This window comes from Salmo salar, chromosome 09 (genome assembly GCF_965601325.2).
Source record: "Salmo salar chromosome 09, fSalSal1, whole genome shotgun sequence".
In the NCBI taxonomy this organism is placed as follows: Eukaryota; Metazoa; Chordata; class Actinopteri; order Salmoniformes; family Salmonidae; genus Salmo; species Salmo salar.
The window spans coordinates 23284902-23303199 of record NC_138299.1 but is presented as its reverse complement, the minus strand read 5'-3'; the positions used below and the strand labels follow the sequence as shown (position 1 = coordinate 23303199).

Here is an 18298-nt window from a genome sequence, read left to right as displayed (position 1 = left end):
TCGACTCGCCTTTAAAGTTGGCTGCAATGTCGAGCGTGTCCATTAGTATGACTAAACCCCGCTTACAATTTCTCTTATCAAAATCTGATTTTAAACCTAACCACACTGCTAAACTTATGCCTAACCTTAAATGAATAGCAAAATGTAACAAAAACAATTCATTTTTGACTTTGTGGCTGTGGTAACGAGTGACACCCCGGAAAGTACACTGCGTAAACACACATGCGCAAAAGTATCCTGATTGGTTCAGGCTGTCACATGATTGTACAAATAGGAAGTTAATTTTGCAACGAAAACAGAATAGAATATCGATGAAAACTCAGTCGTGCAAGTTTAAAATGAGGCTAAATGTCCCCCTTTGTTGGACTACTTTAATATTTCCCTCGTAGATCTATCACCGAAGAAACGTGGTTATCATATGTATGCATAACCTATCAATCACAGGCATTTTTTTCTGGACAAAATGAGTGTGAGGGCATTGTGGATTATATCTTACGAGAGGGGAGAATCTGTAGTAGTGCGCTTTTCCAGGTTTGTAATGTTTTTCCTGTGTGCGTAAAATATAATGTCATCATGTTATATATATGTGTTATATTTATATATGTGTTATATTTATATATATGTTATTTCACACCTGTCCCGTATTGCTGTTTTGGCTATGTACATAGTAGGTAAAAGTGATGGCTTCTCACACAGGCGATACCCAACAGTGGAGCAGCGTGTTAAGTGTATGGCCGGCTCATTGTATGTGTCTGTCCCAGAAGATGGCACTGTGCTCCAGCTCCTACTCACTGAGCTGGGCCTCTCTGACTCTGACAAACCTTATGTGGCTCTACGAGATGACTGTCTCCACCAGCAGCGCTCACCAGCCTTGGAGCTCCATGTAGAAGGCCCCAGTGGAGGGGTCCTTTGGCCTGTGTTGGTCATCTCCCAGGGGCCTCTGATCCTGGCCTGTCTGGCCATGGTGGATGCCCCCGCTGATCCCCGGCCTCCTCTGGCCAGCTTGTTCTCTGTCTCCCAGGGCCTCTCACTGTTGGCAGGCCTGCAGGCTTTCCTCTGTGGGTCTGGGAGTAAGCCTGACAGAGAGGGGCTGGCCTCTCGCCTGGCCATGATGCCCTCTATCCTCCTGCAGATCTGCCCCCTCGGGACCCCACTGGACATCCCTCAGCCAGGGGCCTCATCGGCATCAGCAATGCCCACTCCTGCAGGGACCCAGAAACAGCCAGCCTGGAAAACAGGGGTGCACCGTGGTCGGGCTGTGGTGAATGTGGCTCTAACGGAGATGGTGCGCTCCATGCAGTATGGAAACCGAAACAGGCAGGACCTCTGGGATGTCTATGGCACAGTGACTTGCAAGGTGAGCACAGTGATACTGTCTATGTCTATGGTAATGTAATGCTGAAGTTTCTTGTTACCTTCTGCTGTCTACTCATTCTCTCTAACCCATTTGTGCTTTTTCCCTTTGTGTCATCAGTGTGAAGTGGAAGGGGTCCTTCCCAATGTGACGGTCACTCTCACCCTGCCACCCAATGGCTCACCACTGATGGATGTCCTGGTCCACCCTTCTGTGTCTTCACTGGATGCCAGTGTTCTGACTGCCATGAGTGTTGAGGACTGTGACAGCTCTGCCTTCTCTGGCCCATACAAGTTCCCCTTCTCCCCTCCTCTTGAGCCTTTCAGGCTCTGCAGCTACACATCTCAGGTACACAAGTCCAGAGCTTGTAAAAATAGCTAAATACATGCATTCACTCCTTCATACATTGCTGTCTTCATCTCTTGTCAGATTGAATGATGTATTTTCTCAGGTCCCCGTGCCTCCCATCCTAGGCACCTATCAGCTGAAGAATGATGACAACCAGTTGCGTATTACTGTGAGTCTCAAACTTCACGAGAGTGTGAGGAACAGCTTTGAGTACTGTGAGGCACATCTGCCGTTTTTTAACAGGTAACCTATGCATATATAAACAATGCATAACATCTCACATTGATGATGCACTTCCTGATGTCAATATAGTAGCTTATTACACATAATCATCCCTTCTAGTGTTGCTTGAAATGCAGTGTTTCTGGAATCTTGTAAAGAAACACATCTTGACTTGAGGTTACGTTTAACCTCTGACCTCTGTGTCGTTGCAGGGACCAGATGGGTAGTGTGGATGTGAAAGTGAGCTCAGGACAGCTGGAGGTGTCCAAGGAGAAGAACCTGCTGGTCTGGGTCCTCGGTACGTCTCATTGGTCTGGGGACAACATTTACACTGTGCAATGACCCAGTGTACCACATATTTAAGTTTCAAATACCCTTTGTTTATGGAAAAACAACGTGCATATTCTGCCCTGCCACTCTTTAGGCCAGAAGTTCCCCAAGTCCCGCGAGGTGTCACTAGAGGGCAGTGTGAGTTTTTCAGGGGAGTTCCCAGGACCTACAGATCCTCTCTGCACAGACCTTACAGCCTACATCAAAGTAAGTCAGATTCTTTCTAGACATTGGAGATGCTTCTAAAACTAAACATACCAGAAAAACTTTTCCTTCATGTTTTTCAGTTGTACTTCCGAGTGCCAGACTTGACTCTGTCTGGATGCTGTGTGGACCAGCATTCAGTGCAGGTCTATTCCTCTGCAAAACCTCGTATAGTCACATGTGAGTGAGAGATTTGGGTTCTAATGCCGGTTTAATTATTTTCTATGAAAATATATATATGAAAAATATGTATTTGTGAAGCCTGAATGTGCGTTCTCTCTTCTCTCTGCAGCCCGGGAGTTGTTATCCTCAGAATACTTTATCTGGAACTCAACTGGAACTGCACCAGTGTCCTCTGGACACATGATGCTGTAGGATGGAACTGTACAGTATAGACCAGCATTGAGGAAATGACTACTTCGTCCATTTCTGGGATGGGCCAAACACATGATGGATCTCCAGAGCATAAGATCATTGCAGGACAACAGACACTGCTTTGGATTCTGGTGACAAGGTTTGAATCTGTGTAACAAACAGCATACAACATTATGAACACAATGGTCAAAGTGCTGTAACTGAATGGCTTGTATCTGCTGTTGTTCTGACAGCCTTGGTCTCATCTAAGATGCAAAATGCAGTTTCTCATCCGTACTGAACAGACCAATCAATTTTCAGTGAAAGAATATGCCTTAAAGCTAGAATCCTTAATTGAAACAATAACAAAGTGTTCACCCCACCTCTGTTTTGGTAAAAAGCTGAGGGATGGGCCTGGAGAAATGTAACCACTCCCAAAATCATAGACATTGCTATGGTTGCAAGGACTGACTATCCATGATATCAAAATAATATTTTTTACTATGTTTTGAGGCTATACAGTGTTTTCTTTTTACATTGCTTTACTCCGATGTTTGTAAACAATCTTATATTTTTGGTTCTAATGGGGTATGACTGTTGAATTAAGTTCATGAGTCATTTATAAGTTATATTCTTCAAGAATCAATGGGTATAAATGTATATATCATTAATGTATGTTCAGAAATGGATGTAGCTACTAAGGATTCTAGCTTTAAATACAGATAATGGTTATTCAACTGAATCTTACTAAAGAGTATTTGTACTGGAAAGAGAATCTAGAATATTGCTAATAAATATTGACGTTAATACAATAATGTCTGCATTTGTGTACATTTGTATTTATTGATGCTGCCAGTTCCTATATTTTGGAAATGTTTGGACATCCCACTCCACTGGCCACATCTCTTTAAAGAGAGGGGCCACCCCTAGCTCTGACAGTCCCACTTCAGTGCCTTTCCATCAGCCAGATAATTAGCAGCTGGGGCCTTGTCGTCGGCTGGAGCTGAGGTACTGTGGGAGATGGGGCTTGGGATGTGAAAGGGTAGGCTGATCTGGGCAGCGTCTTTGCCACAAAGAGCCTCTCAGGAGAACTGGCAGGTCTCCCTGGTCCCCCCCTCTGACTGCACTGCCTGTCAGCCAGTGGCCTCTTCAAATACCCAGCCTCTCCAGCCTGAGATGGAGCACCGAACAACCCTCTAAAAAGTTGAGGCCTCCACCACCCCCAGCTGGCCAGATGACTGGCTACGTGGAGAAACACTTGTAAAGAGAAACAGGGTGTGGTGGCCACCTTAAATATTGCATGACAAATAATTGCAATTTGGTTAGAGTACAGCTCATCCACACATGACCATGATAAGAAAGTCCTGTCAATGAAAAGAAAATGCATAGGTATACATGTAAGTGTCTACAAAACACATTTTAAGAGCCCTAGACTATTTCCCTGCACAGACATCTGGATGATATTTCTAAGTGTCCTCAAGTTAACCAAGCTGTGTTTCCCAAGACATACAACAGCCTGTCTTTAGTAAGGAAGGAATACAGTATATTGATAATATATACACTGCTAAGTATGTGAACATCTGGTAGTTGAAGTGTTAAAGCAGGTGGAGATTGTGATCCACTTTGAGTGTGTTCCACTGCAGCCAGATTCTTCTGAGTGTTCTATTGTCCAGTACTGGCCTCTCTTGCCCTCCTTGCTGGTACAATCGCCACATTCTCATGTGGATTTCCACCCAGAAGACTGACCATGACCAATCCTCTGTCAATTGGAACCAATTGCTCACACGGCATCCTTCACCTTTTTATGTAGCAGTATGCTGTGGCAGACACCCACCCTCCACATTGATTTGGCTTTAAGACCCAGTGTGTGTGTACTGAACTGGAAAAGTTTTTTTTTAAGGGGCAGACTGCTCCAAAGCTCTTGAGCATCCAGGTCTGTTGTCAGCCTGGCTCTTGGAGTCAGTGCAGTCACTGGGTTGTACTGGCAAACATAGCATTGTTGGTTAAATAAGGCTTGCTAAATGAATGGGCACTTTTAATGAGCCTCTGCTAGAATGCCTTGAACCTACATATCATACAACTAAATTGAGATGCTGAATTTCGGGAGATGTTTTGAAGCAATTGATTTGATACATTGACTTGTTTATCAAATAGTAAGGCTACTAGGTTTATGAACACCCATGGTTTTTGTCTTTTGATAATCTTTGTGCTCACCTGTGGAACCCACATAATATTAAACAGAACACAAGAAAAGGAGCACCACTTTTTTTTGTGAGCAAATCACTCTAAATTTGTGATCAATGACCAATATATAATGGTATAATATATATGTACACATGAATAATTATTGGCCCAGGGACCAAGACTGATCGACATGATATGTCCATTCCCCTCACACTGTCAAGCATACTACGACATCCAGTGGTAGGGCTAGAGAACATGTTATTGAGTTCTGTCGGTGTGTCGCACGATAAAAACAACATAAATTGGGTTTATAGATGTCTTATTCTTCATTAAATTATTTCATAAAATGTTTTGACATCTTGTTCTTGACATTACAACAACACTGTTCCTAAGATTTTATGCGACTGAGTGTCGTAAAGTTGTTTTTCGCACAGTAAATGCTTTACGGCAGCAATAATTTTGACAGGCAGAAGCTAGCCTAGCAACAAACTTTAGAAGTTATTAGCTAGCTACAGTACATGCGTTGGGTTAGCTACAGAAAATAAATTATATACTTTAAAAACAGATTCGCAACTTTAACCGTGCAAGCGACTTTCTTTCGTTCTAGCGAACGTTAGCTGGCTAAACGCACTGTCTGCATGCGAACAATAACGAAATCAACAACAACATGCCAACTATGGGAATGGCTGAAATAGATTCCAGCAGTTTCGACGGGGTGCTAACATGCAGCAAAGAAGTGGTGGTGATGGAGGGAGACATGGAAGACCACGGGACGCTGTGCGCTGAAGAAGATCTGGTGGCATCCGCGCTTGCTGCCACTATCACCTCTCAAGTTATTGTGGAAGAACTGAGAAGGCTTGGGTTATGTTCAAACATAGAGGGAGACGTGGAATACGTACCATACGAGTCTGAACTGCAAATGTCAGACATCAAAAGGCTTATTACCAAGGACTTGTCAGAGCCTTATTCGATTTATACATATAGGTATTTCATTCATAACTGGCCTCAACTCTGCTTCCTGGTACGTAGAGCTATGAAGTTGTTAACTAGCTGACTAAACTCAACGATTTACGGTGGAGTTGAGTGTCGACTAGTGTGGGCGGACTGGAGCTCCAACATCACATAACAATGTCGTGTGTAATTGACGGCAATTATTTACTTTGGATGCTGAAATCTAGAGTAAAAAAAAAACACAAAAAATGACGTTTTTATGTGACGTCGGATCTCCAGTACGCCCACACTAGTCGCAAACTCAACTCCATCGTAAATCGCGGAGTTGCGTTTAATCGGATATAAAGTTGTATGGATTTTAGGGACTGATCATGTATTGTAGTTTGCCACTACCAGGCTATGCTCAGGGATGAATATGGTGTGTTAGGGCTGGAGAAAAAGCCTTCACACCTGCCAGCCAATAGATAATAAAATGTTTTACCTCTCTGTGCCACAGGCGATGGTGGATAAGGATTGTGTTGGTGCCATTGTGTGCAAACTGGATATGCACAAGAAGATTCACCGTGGCTACATTGCCATGCTGGCTGTGGACTCCAGATACAGGAGGAAAGGAATTGGTAAGTGGGCATTAGGAGGATCTCCAAGATGGGTGGGTAAAATGTGTGGAACATTTCAAAAGGTATCTGTTCCAAAAACTTTGTAAATAACAAGGTTGCCAACTAACAACGCATACAAAGTTGTATAGCGGCAGAATAAGGTACCAGGTAGGGAGTAGGCTATTTTTCACTCACCATCTTTATTCCGAAAAATGTCTGTCCTCACTCTGGTAGCCTATCGACAAACATTAAGAATAGGTTACATGGTGAGTTGATGCCTATTCAGCAGCTAGTTAGCTAGGTGTATTGATCATGTTACTTTGTATGCGATGTTTGTTGGCAACCTTGTACTTTACGAAGCTTTTGGAACAGAGTCCTGTTGGAACATTACACAAATTATACCCACCCCTGCAAGACTGTGTTATGTTTCATGTTTACCTCTAACATGTCATCACTCCTGTCATTTCAGGTACATATCTAGTCAAAAAGGCTATCTATGCTATGATGGATGATGACTGTGATGAGGTATGTTTCTTTTACATAATCATATCTACCCTGGAAGACATTAGGCAAGAGTGGCCAGACGTCCCCAATTTCCAGGAACAGGCCCCAATTTTGGTGGCCTGTCCCTGAAAATGTCCCTGATTAGCCCTTAGAAAGAAAAAAGCAACCTTGAAGTTAAATTGGGGCTGATAGTTAAATAATCAAATGCTGTATCCAATCAGATTTGCATGTATCAATCCCTTTACCAAACTCGTTTTCTCCCGAGGCTTTGCCGTGGACCTTTTATGAGAACGTTTGACCAGTGATTCAGAGACTGGACTCTTTTTATCATGCATCCTTGCACTTTATTACAAATGCCAAGTCACTCACCCACCATTGCACCTTATACCAACCAAATGGTGGGTTGGACCTCACTTTATATGTGCAGGAAGCTACGTATATTTTTATGTGTTCATCTACAAGGCCCTTTTGGGTAAACTCCCTCTTTACCTCTGTAGTCTGGTCTCCTTCACCACCAGCAGTTACCATACCCGGTCTGCTAGGTGGTTTCTACTTAAAGTCCCCAGGACATTTACAGTATTAGGCAAGACTGCCTTCTCGTCTTGTGCACCAGAGGCATGGAATAGTTTACAATCCACGCTTCATCTAGATATGTTGGTGCTAGAGGTCGACCGATTGTGATTTTTCAACGCCGATACCGATTATTGGAGGACCAAAAACCCGATACCGATTAATCAGTCGTTTTTTTTTTTTTTTTTTAATGTATTTGTAATAATGACAATTACAACAATACTGAATGAACACTTATTTTAACTTAATATAATACATACATAAAATCAATTTAGCCTCAAATAAATAATGAAACACGTTCAATTTGGTTTAAATAATGCAAAAACAGTGTTGGAGAAGAAAGTAAAAGTGCAATATGTGCCATATAAAAAAGCTAACGTTTAAGTGCCTTGCTCAGAACATGGGAACATATGAAAGCTGGTGGTTCCTTTTAACATGAGTCTTCAATATTCCCAGGTAAGACGTTTTAGGTTGTAGTTATTATAGGAATTATAGGACTATTTCTCTCTATACGATTTGTATTTCATATACCTTTGACTATTGGATGTTCTTATAGGCACTTCAGTATTGCCAGTGTAACAGTATAGCTTCCGTCCCTCTCCTCGCTCCTACCTGGGCTCGAACCAGGAACACATCGACAACAGCCACCCTCGAAGCAGCGTTACCCATGTAGAGCAAGGGGAACAACTACTCCAAGTCTCAGAGCGAGTGACGTTTGAAACGCTATTAGCGCGCACCCGCTAACTAGCTAGCCATTTCACATCGGTTACACCAGCCAAATCTTGGGAGTTGACAGGCTTGAAGTCATAAACAGCGCAATGCATTGCGAAGAGCTGCTGGCAAAACGCACGAAAGTGCTGTTTGAATGAATGCTTACGAGCCTACTGGTGCCTACCACCGCTCAGACTGCTCTATCAAATCATAGACTTAATTATAATATAATAAACACACAGAAATACGAGTCTTAGGTCATTAATATGGTCGAATCCAGAAACTATCATCTCGAAAACAAAATGCTTTTTCTTTCAGTGAAATACGGAACCGTTCTGTATTTTATCTAACGGGTGGCATCCCTAAGTCTAAATATTCCTGTTACATTGCACAACCTTCAATGGTATGTCATAATTACGTAAAATTCTGGCAAATTAGTTCGCAACGAGCCAGGCAATGAACGCAAGAGCGTGACACAATTTCATGTTAGCAGGCAATATTAACTAAATATGCAGGTTTAAAAATATATACTTGTGTATTGATTTTAAAGAAAGACATTGATGTTTATGGTTAGGTACATTGGTGCAACGACAGTGCTTTTTTCGCAAATGCGCTTGTTAAATCATTACCCGTTTGTCGAAGTAGGCTGTGATTCAATGAGAAATTAACAGGCACCGCATCGATTATATGCAACGCAGGACACGTTAGATAAACTAGTAATATCATCAACCATGTGTAGTTAACTAGTGATTATGTTGAGATTGATCTTTTTTTTATAAGATACGTTTAATGCTAGCTAGCAACTTACCTTGGCTTCTTGCTGCCCTCGCGTAACAGGTAGTCAGTCTGCCACGCAGACTCCTCGTGGAGTGCAATGTAAGGCAGGTGGTTAGAGCATTGGACTAGTAACCAGAAGGTTGCAAAAACTAATCCCCGAATCCCCCCTGAACAAGGCAGTTAACCCCCGTTCCTAGGCCGTCATTGAAAATAAGAATGTGTTCTTAATCTGACTTGCCTAGTTAAATAAAGGTGTAAAAAATAATAATAAAAACATTTTAAAAATCGGCAAATCGGTGGCCAAAAATACCGATTACCGATTGTTACGAAAACTTGAAATCGGCCCTAATTAATCGGCCATTCCGATTAATCGGTCGACCTCTAGTTAGTGCCACTGAATTAATTTTAAATGTTGGTGGGAGACTGTTACAGAGGAGTGTAAATGCTTTTTTTTAGGCTGGATCATGTTGTTGAATTGTATGTTTTAATGCTGTAATATATTGATTGTTGCTGTCTTCTTGGCCAGGTCTCCCTTGAAAAAGAGACTCTGGGTTTCAATGGGCTTTTCCTGGTTAAATAAAAAAAATATGAACACACCATGACCAGAATGTACATGCAACAGCAATAGGCTACCAAACCTGGGTGATTCAAAAATTACTAGCTAGGCTTTTAAGAACTGTGGAGGGTTATTCCATTTCTGTGTTTGAAGTATTTTAAAGGACAATAGGGAAAATTGATAGTTAAATATAGTTCCATGGCATTTTATTTTCAAACAGTATCCCCCCTCCCCACACAAAAACAAAACCATTTCTGGTCACCTTACATTAGGCCACATTTTAGCTAGAAGATAACAGGCCACACTCTTTACCGTAAATAGTGACAAGTTTTAAGCTTGATTCTAATCTCATTACACCAATGCACATTTGAAACTGAAAATGCCATTGAATACCATTTTGTATGGAGATGGAGGTAACAATCTCTTACAAATTACTTGGTTTTGTTGACTTTAACAGGTGGTGCTGGAGACTGAGATCACCAACCAATCAGCCCAGAAACTGTATGAGAACCTGGGCTTTGTAAGGGACAAGAGGCTCTTCCAATACTATTTAAATGGAGTGGATGCTCTGCGGCTCAAACTGTGGCTCCGGTAGCAATACAGTCAGTGTCTCTGGCTCTGAGACCTCTTTCTCCCAGTCTCAGGAACAAACGTCCTCCCTACGAGGGAAACATCAACGCCACATAAAATCCAGAAAGATCAGGAAGAAAAATTGGAGACCGGTACCACAGTTTTCTTTGTTGAATTGGGAGTACTTGTGGCATTTTAGTGGCCAGTGGAAATGAACTGAAAATAACCACACCCTAGCCTTTGACCTCGACCAAACTAAATCAATTACAAACAAAACAACAGCTTGCCTCTGTCCTTTTATTTTTTTAAATTAGAGGACTAAAAACATGGCGAAAATAAGTTGGGAAGAACAGTAAGACTATGCAATATGAATGTTTTCATAAAGCCATTTATAAGGGCTATACAGCCTAATTGCTTCAGAAGTCATAAGAAAAGAGAATACCTCTCATTTGATTCAAGAACAAAATGCAGTTGTCCCTTGTCTTGTGTGTCCGCTGTGGCCCCAGGTGTGTGGTAGCTGGCCAGTGTTATTGTCTCTCTAATCCTGCTAAGAGCTTCCATCAGGATTTTCATAAAGGTGGAGAGGATTGCTGCAATAAGCAATTTCCTGTTAGGGTAAAAGGAGCTCTGAAGTGCAATAGATCTTTTCAATGTTGAAGGGAATTGGGGAGCACAAGAGGTCTTCAGTGTGCTTCTCATTAAACAAAAACTCAGCCCCAAAGATAATTTAGAAAATACATTCTCTTTGAAGCTAAATTAAACGGTCATTGAAGGAAATTATTTTGTACCATTTGTACGTACTCATTTTTGTCTCTACCATTGTGTCTAGAGGTCTTGAAGATAAACAAAATATGGTCAGATATCTTTTATGGGTCTTCTTTCAAAAGTGTATCGCAAGACACCTTTCAATTTAAGATGGACAAAGTAATGTATTTGGTCATTCATTGCTGGGATTTTGTACTATTTGGTGGTAGTATTTTGTCTGTCCGTTTTCCATCGTTTTAGAGATTAAGATTGAGTAACAAAATTAAAGTCACTTTTGGTCCTTGAAAAGCGCTATATAACTACCATGTATTGTTAATGATGATGGAAATAAGATCAAAAAGCCAAATGTATTATTTTTTAATGTGCTTTCTCACCTTCTGAACATTATGCTGGTGTTAGTCAAGCTAATTTTAGACCTTTCCACACCTGTAGTATCACTATCATCCCTAGAGGGCGCCACACACTGACTTCAAACAGGCTGGAATAATAATAACACAGTCACTTTCATAAACACATTTTATTTGTTATGGAAAACAGATTTGTTCCCATAATGAGACTTACTTTAACCACATCTGCTATTCTAATGAAGCAATCCTAGACTTACTTTAACCACAGCTGCTATTTTAATAAAGCAATCCTATGAATACATTCAGGCCATAGTGTAACACTGGTGGTGGACACATTCTCTGAAAAACTTTGGTTATGACAAAGCAATATTTTAGTTTGCCATGTGATCATACAGTAAAAATGCTAACAGTTTAAAAGATAAATGAGCTACAATTTCTGCTTTTCAAAATGAAGTGACCATCTATCTATACACCATTAGCATTTCGCAAACTGAGATTGGAGATCCGGTCTAATCCAGATTAGTAAACCTCTCAAACAGCTCTTACTCCAGGTCAGGTTCCCAAATCCCCCTCTCCCCATGACATAGACCTCTAATGCCCTCTCTCTGCCAGCCTCCCAGAGGCCTCCTACTAGCCCTCTCACTATCCCCGAAAGAGCTCAAGTGTTTGGGAATTGTATCTCTTTGTTTCTCTGTCTTCCAGTCCAGCATCGAAGGTAAGGTTTTCCTCATGGTCAGTCCACCATCTGTCTCCCCTGCCACTCTGTCTGTGAGAGTATTGGTTTTCCGGTGAGGACTCCTGAGGCCTTCCCAAGCCAAGTCTCTGTTGATCAGCTCCTCATCCCTACACAGGCACGGTGGTGGTCCAGGCTGGGACTGCTGTCTCTTTCCCTGCTCCAGGGGAAGGGGGCTTGGTTGCAGGATCTCCTTGAGGTCAAGACTCTCTCCTGTCATCTCATCCCAAAATATGTCCCTTTGGGTTGGCCTGTTCAGCAGATGCAGTCTCTGTATCCCTTTGCTGCTAGGTGCTTCAACTAGAGGCCAAGGGAGCAAGACAAAGTACACAGTCTATTTAAGTACTAGAGCCCTATGGATTGTACGCATCACTTAGAACATGTTCAAGTTGGTGGTACATTTTTTTAGCCAGGCTGAGTTTGGTGTCAGCCAGATTAACAAAATGTCTCCAGTCTCACCATTATCTATGTAGATTGTCCTCTCGTGGACCCGCTGCTCTCGGACTCGTCTCTGGTGGGCTCTCCTTCTCCGCTGGGCCTGTTGACTGAGGACCATCTGTGCCTCCAGGAGTCCTCCCTACACAACCCAACCCACACAGCCAGAGAGACCATGCATGAGTCACCACCAAATGGTAGTTTTAAATATAATATAGTCACGTCATGGTATACACATAATGCATCAATGATATGCTACAGAAAAAATGTTGATCCCTAGATCATGCCCTATGCAATGAAAATGTACAAATTGTTACAATATATATATATATATATGTCGGTTTGTGAGGGAGTGCGTGCGCGCACGTGTGTGTTTGCCTGGTAGTGGGGTTTTTCCTGTTCCCTGTACCCTGAAAGCGCATCCCATTGAGGGCCAGTCAGAGCTGTAGCCCACCCCACTTTCCACTCCACCAGCGCTTTAATCAGGCCCACTGGGACAGAAGGGGCCCAGGCTCGCAGCTCACCAGCTGCTCTCGCTCTCTCTGGTAAATTACCTCTCATAACAACATTCCTGACTAAATCAAATCACATGTAATTGTTTTGAAGACTGAGGATCATAAGCATGTCCAGTGCATTCAGAAAGTATTCATACCCCTTGACATTTTCCACATTGTGTTGTATTACAGCCTGAATTTAAAATTGATCATTTCGATTTTGTGTTTTTTTATTTATTTAAACTTTATTTAACTAGGCAAGTCAGTTAAGAACAAATTCTTAATTTTACAATGACGGCCTACCCCGGCCAAACCCTCCCTTAACCTGGACGACGCTGGGCCAATTGTGCGCCGCCTTATGTGTCACTGATTTACATACAATACCCCATAATGTCAAAGTGGAATTACGTAAAACAAATGAATGAAAAATGAAAAGCTGAAATGTCTTGTCTCAAGACCTTGAGTCAGTAAGTATTCAACCCCTTTGTTATGCCAAGCCTAAATAACTACAGGAGTAAACATTTGCTTAACAAGTCACATAAGTTGCATGGACTAACTCTGTGTGCAATAATAGTGTTGAACATGATTTGTGAATAATTACCCAATCTCTGTACCTCACAAATACAATTATCTGTAATGTCCCTCAGTCCAGCAGTGAATTTCAAGCACAGATTTAAAGACAAAGACCAGGGAGGTTTTCCAATGCCTCACAAAGAAGGGCACATACTGGTAGATGGGTTTAAACAATTTAAAATAAAAAAGCAGACATTGAATATCCCTTTGAGCATGGTGATGTTATTAATTACACTTTGGATGGTGTATCAATACACCCAGTCACTACAGAGACCCCTCTTCATATTTTCAAGCATGGTGGTGGCTGCATTATGTTATGGGTATGCTGGTCATTGGCAAAGACTAGGGAGATTTTATGGATAAAAAGAAAAGGAATAAAGCTAAGCACAGGCAAAATCCTAGAGGAAACCTGGTGTAGTCTGCTTTCCAACAGACACTGGGAGACAACAAATCCACCTTTCAGCCAGTGGCAGTTCTAGGCCATTTCAACTGGGGGGGCCAAGCTGGGGCCAGTTGTACTGTTAGAGGGGCCAGTTACATTAGATGTTATTGTTGTCATATCGTTTTCTTCACTGCATTAGGCGGCAAAAGACCATGTTCATAATCATTAGTGTTCCGCGTTGCCACTGTCTAATAACGGATGTAAAAAAAGAACAATAGCAATAATTAGTTATGTCAAAATGATTTCATACTCCACATTTAGGGGGGCCACAAGGGGATCCAAAATTGTTGTCACAGGGGCACTGCCCCCCCCCCCCCAAGAACCGCCCCTGCTTTCAGCAGGATAATAACCTAGACGACATTGAATGTCCCTGAGTGGCCTAGTTAGTTTTGACTTAAATCGGCATGAAAATCTATGGCAAGACTTGAAAATGGCTGCCTAGCAAACCAACTTGACAGTGCTTGAAGAATTTTTTTAAGAATAATGGGAAAATATTGTACAATCCAGGTTTGCAAAGCTCTTAGAGACTTACCCAGAAAGACACAAATATCATCGCTGCCAAAGGTGATTCTATGTATTTACTCAGGGGGTTGAATACTTATCTGATCAAGATATATTCATGTTTTATTTTCCATTTAGTATATTTTTTGTTGTTGAATTTTTCTTACACTTTGACATTGCATAAATTACAATTAAATCCATTTTAATCCCACTTTGTAACACAACAAAATGTGGAAAAAGTCGAGCGGTGTGAATACTTTCTGAAGGCACTGTAAATCCATGACATTATCTATCTACACCTGCGGATGGTGGCCGGTGCCATCGTGTGCCCGCTGGCTGGGGGTAGAAAAGTGGAGGACACCCCCATCTCTCCAGTCTCTGTCCTGTGACAAGAGAAAGAGAACAAACCAAACACAAGCATAAGGTCATAAACAGCTTCAAAATTGACAAAGGCTTTGTATACATGTCAACACACAGCATAAACAGACAAAATGGCACTGATGTTTTTCAGTTTTTTTTTTACCATGGCCATGTGATTGGCAGTAACCTTGAGGCCTGCACTAAGAGGGGCCAGCGGTTGCAACACCTGAGGAGAGAGAATGATGGGAGGTCTGCATGGGTACACATACAGTACCCATAGACACATCACAACAACAGTCAATGCAATAACACAGCCACTCTTCCCCCAATGTAGAGTCAGAGGCACTAAATTGAAATACAATATATTTCACAGAAATAGGAAGATAAAGTAGGAATTTAGGAACACTTGAACAAGAATGCTTGTGACAGTTTGTAGTAAAATGGTAGTGAAAGCGATACTGTTCTGACCTGTAGTCTTCGTGGTGGATGAGAATGAATGATGCTTGGTCCCCAAATGTTGCTTTGACTCTGTGGGAGGCTGCTTGCTACATATGATGATTCTTACACACATGCATAGACACACATATACACACATTGACACATGCATATAGACACACAAGACAGTTAAGCCTTCATGATGATGACAACCACATTTGGAGACAAAATAATCTGTCTACTGACCTGTAGATAGCGGTGGGAAGCTTGCAGAGTTTTCCAGTTTCAGTGGGGGCAGCTGGATAGTCCTACTGTGTCCCAGGAGCCCATGTTGTGGCTCCAGTGGGGTTGGCACAGCAGGGATGGTCCATTGTGAGGTGGGATGACTGGCCTGCTGGTCCTGGTTTCCCTCTGGCTGACTGTGACACGAGGCCACCTGACTCAGCCTGGACCTGGATCCTGTAGAGCCCATAGTCCACCACTAGCCCTCTGCTATGGCCGTCAGACTGCTATGCTATGCTTTTAGCGAAAGTCTGTTGATCAGTCAAGTAATCACACTCTAATTTGGGTTTGTTAATATTATGAAATCCGGACAGTATAAATTACTTACAGTAATTTAGACTGAAATTAGAAGAACTTGTCTCACCTCACTTGTTTTAGTCCTCCGCTCATGTTCTCTCATTCGTTTGGTTGTATGTGGTGTGCCATGCTCCGCCACGGCTGCTACGGTTGTTGATGTACTGTAGTTTACTTTTCTTTCTTGATAAATTAGCATAGCCCTTTGGTATGACACCATTAGTTACATAATAACTTCCCTAGTTAGTTGTGGTGGCATACATCTCAGGAATCCATTCTGTATGTTGCAGCTGTACAAGTGGAGTAACAGTTTTAGTTGTGGTTAAAATGGAAGGTCTGTGCCCCCATCCCTGTCTTTATACTTCTTATTTTTCATTATAATGGGCTGTGTTTCTATGACAACTCTCCCTACAGGTTACTTTGTAACTCCAAGTTAATGCTTGAAAGACCCTGCTTTTTTTCTAGCCCCATACCTCTTCCCCTTCACGCTCCAAACTGTTCAGGCATAATAATAAATAGATCATTTACAGAATCTGCCTCGACAACATACACTATGCTTTCACAGTTTCCAACAAGGAAATAATTTACAGCAGGACATAGAAATAAAGGTAAAAGTTTGAGAATTAATTTTCAAATGATGAAAAGAGTTCGGACAACCTGCATAACATGGAGATGCTGTACTTTGTTCTGTCTCAGTGTGTGGATATGCAAATCATCAGTAATGAGGATTTAAACCCCTCCCTACATTCGTCCACCTCCTCCTCTTTTCTCGCTCATTTGGTTTAATGGGGCAGCCTCCACAACAGTCAGTCTCTGAATCTGTCAGTTCAGCAAATGCTTCATTAGAGGTCATGTTTCACTGACAGCACACCAGCCATCACAGCACTGACTGGGGACTGAGCTCTGTGTCTCACAGCCTCAGAGGAGAACAGCTCCAACAAACACACTGCACTTCGTCTCCAGGAATAAAGTCATTCAAGTGCCCTGAAATGAATTTAGTTATTCCATCTTTCAAATTGGTTTCATTCTATTTCTATCCCACTGAAAGGCTGTTTTGCCTGGTAGCTGTCGCGGACTGGCTGAGGAGGAGCTGTGTGTTTCTACCTGCAGATGAATCAGTGCTAGGCTGCTGCTGGGCCATAAAAGCCTTCATCACCTAATTACTGGAGATCTCTGTGGAAGTGAGCAGGGGAGTAGAGAGAGGAATGGATGACAGAGGAGAGTCTGTCATCCCTGCAGAATTAATTAAATACATTATTACTAAGACTGGATGAATCACACTCCATACTGCTGGATATGTTTGGAACTAAGACGAATCAGGTCAGAAGACATGGTAGTGACGTGTGAGCAGTTCTACTGAGCAGTTAGTTATACATATCAACATGAACCTGCTGTCTGTGTGCCGCGTACGTGGCCCATACAGAGGTGATGTAATAGGATGATATGAAGGCCCTGGCTTTATGGAGATAGTCCTCAGAAGCTCTGCCTTGTCGAATGTGGACCTGATCCACTTCCGCGGCTATTGATAACTGAAATATCCATTTACAGCCATCTCAATAATTTTCCTGTCTTGAACGTAGCGTGTTTTTAAAGGTTGTGAATGTGTTTATAAGACGATCTGATCAAGAAGCTATTGGTCTTTATTTGACATTTATTAAAAAAGAAAAAGAGCCTGTATGTTAAGTATATGTTTCCCAACCCATTCCTGTATATAATACTATATAAGAAGCAAATGTAAATACTCTATTGATACACCTCTAAGTAAATTCAACAAATGCAGATAAGATTGAGCCAAACTGGCCCTGTCAATATTTATATTCACAGAATACAGTTCGTGGAGCAGGTTCAAGGTTGGGCTTATGTGGTCTAGGGGCAAGACTGGGTGTGGCAAGGAGTTCAAGACTTTCCAACTTTACGCTCAGCAAAATCAGCAGTAAAGGTTCTCTTTTGACTCCCCATTAATTCCTGGGGAAAGTGACAGAGGAGATTCAACTCCACACCACAACAGTTTCTCTCAGTCATAGATACACTTCCTGTTCTCCTGATTTTGGACTTCCTGGTCTGTAGTTAGCATTGGAGTCATCCCGCCACGCTTCCCAGACGGGACATGTAGAACCGTGCGAGGATGGGGGTTGGTGATGGGACGGGGCATTGGAGGATCATGCCATAGGGATTGAGACGGCGCCATTGGCTTGGCTGCGGCTGCGTGTGTGGATGCTGGAATCAGTCAGCTCCTCTCCATGCTCCTCAGGCTTCTTGAATGCGGCGAGGAAGCGCAGCGTGACGGAGTCCCACTCCTCAGGAAGCAGCAGCAGCAGGAAGCCAAGGCAGATGATGCAGGTGGCAGCCAGACGCACCACACTGAAGATCACCTCATGTTTCAACACATCAACCACTACGGAGGGA

The 18298-nt window shown here is 42.3% G+C and overlaps 4 protein-coding genes across 9 annotated transcripts in view; 2 read left to right on the top strand and 2 right to left on the bottom strand.

The window, feature by feature from the left end:
* The first annotated feature begins 243 nt into the window (after nt 1-243).
* ap5m1 (adaptor related protein complex 5 subunit mu 1) lies at nt 244-3396 on the top strand. 2 transcript variants are annotated; one of them, XM_014210821.3, is made up of 8 exons: nt 244-531; nt 697-1357; nt 1475-1702; nt 1806-1945; nt 2137-2222; nt 2349-2461; nt 2542-2638; nt 2751-3396. In XM_014210821.3, the coding sequence occupies exons 1-8, from the start codon at nt 464-466 to the stop codon at nt 2831-2833; spliced, it is 1476 nt and encodes a 491-aa protein (XP_014066296.2). In that variant the 5' UTR covers nt 244-463; the 3' UTR covers nt 2834-3396. The 2 variants fall into 2 exon arrangements, with proteins under 2 accessions (XP_014066296.2, XP_045579437.2); XM_045723481.2 differs by having other exon boundaries at nt 274-531; nt 669-1357.
* A 2027-nt stretch (nt 3397-5423) lies between these two features.
* naa30 (N-alpha-acetyltransferase 30, NatC catalytic subunit) lies at nt 5424-11091 on the top strand. 2 transcript variants are annotated; one of them, XM_082955669.1, is made up of 4 exons: nt 5424-5980; nt 6444-6564; nt 7013-7068; nt 10119-11091. In XM_082955669.1, the coding sequence occupies exons 2-4, from the start codon at nt 6447-6449 to the stop codon at nt 10254-10256; spliced, it is 312 nt and encodes a 103-aa protein (XP_082811795.1). In that variant the 5' UTR covers nt 5424-5980; nt 6444-6446; the 3' UTR covers nt 10257-11091. The 2 variants fall into 2 exon arrangements, with proteins under 2 accessions (XP_082811795.1, XP_014066300.1); XM_014210825.3 differs by having other exon boundaries at nt 5424-6017.
* A 246-nt stretch (nt 11092-11337) lies between these two features.
* LOC106611023 (uncharacterized) lies at nt 11338-16282 on the bottom strand. Of its 3 annotated transcripts, none has more exons than XM_014210822.3 (7): nt 15963-16282; nt 15563-15849; nt 15350-15441; nt 15045-15107; nt 14821-14904; nt 12536-12653; nt 11338-12376 (listed from the first exon to the last, which is right to left on the bottom strand). In XM_014210822.3, the coding sequence occupies exons 2-7, from the start codon at nt 15786-15788 to the stop codon at nt 11886-11888; spliced, it is 1074 nt and encodes a 357-aa protein (XP_014066297.1). In that variant the 5' UTR covers nt 15789-15849; nt 15963-16282; the 3' UTR covers nt 11338-11885. The 3 variants fall into 3 exon arrangements, with proteins under 3 accessions (XP_014066297.1, XP_014066299.1, XP_014066298.1); XM_014210824.3 differs by having other exon boundaries at nt 15350-15426; XM_014210823.3 differs by having other exon boundaries at nt 15563-15835.
* A 1243-nt stretch (nt 16283-17525) lies between these two features.
* Nucleotides 17526-18298, bottom strand: part of slc35f4 (solute carrier family 35 member F4) — a 32096-nt gene continuing 31323 nt past the window's right edge. For both annotated transcript variants that reach the window (XM_082955482.1, NM_001173862.1), the window contains 1 exon segment: nt 17526-18287. In XM_082955482.1, coding sequence (XP_082811608.1) covers nt 18052-18287 — 236 coding nt within the window. In that variant the 3' untranslated portion in view covers nt 17526-18051.

Bases quoted from the DNA above. Each gene is read 5' to 3' on its own strand.
- ap5m1 (XM_014210821.3), top strand. From the start codon at position 464: ATGAGTGTGAGGGCATTGTGGATTATATCTTACGAGAGGGGAGAATCT. The intron at 2,223-2,348 runs GTACGTCTCATT...GCCACTCTTTAG, and splicing joins CCTGCTGGTCTGGGTCCTCG to GCCAGAAGTTCCCCAAGTCC. The intron at 2,462-2,541 runs GTAAGTCAGATT...CATGTTTTTCAG, and splicing joins ACCTTACAGCCTACATCAAA to TTGTACTTCCGAGTGCCAGA.
- naa30 (XM_014210825.3), top strand. From the start codon at position 5,664: ATGCCAACTATGGGAATGGCTGAAATAGATTCCAGCAGTTTCGACGGG. The intron at 6,018-6,443 runs GTACGTAGAGCT...TCTGTGCCACAG, and splicing joins GGCCTCAACTCTGCTTCCTG to GCGATGGTGGATAAGGATTG. The intron at 6,565-7,012 runs GTAAGTGGGCAT...CTGTCATTTCAG, and splicing joins ATACAGGAGGAAAGGAATTG to GTACATATCTAGTCAAAAAG.
- LOC106611023 (XM_014210822.3), bottom strand. From the start codon at position 15,788: ATGGGCTCTACAGGATCCAGGTCCAGGCTGAGTCAGGTGGCCTCGTGT. The intron at 14,905-15,044 runs GTAAAAAAAAAA...CTCTTGTCACAG, and splicing joins CTGCCAATCACATGGCCATG to GACAGAGACTGGAGAGATGG. The intron at 12,377-12,535 runs GTGAGACTGGAG...CTTGGCCTCTAG, and splicing joins GACAATCTACATAGATAATG to TTGAAGCACCTAGCAGCAAA.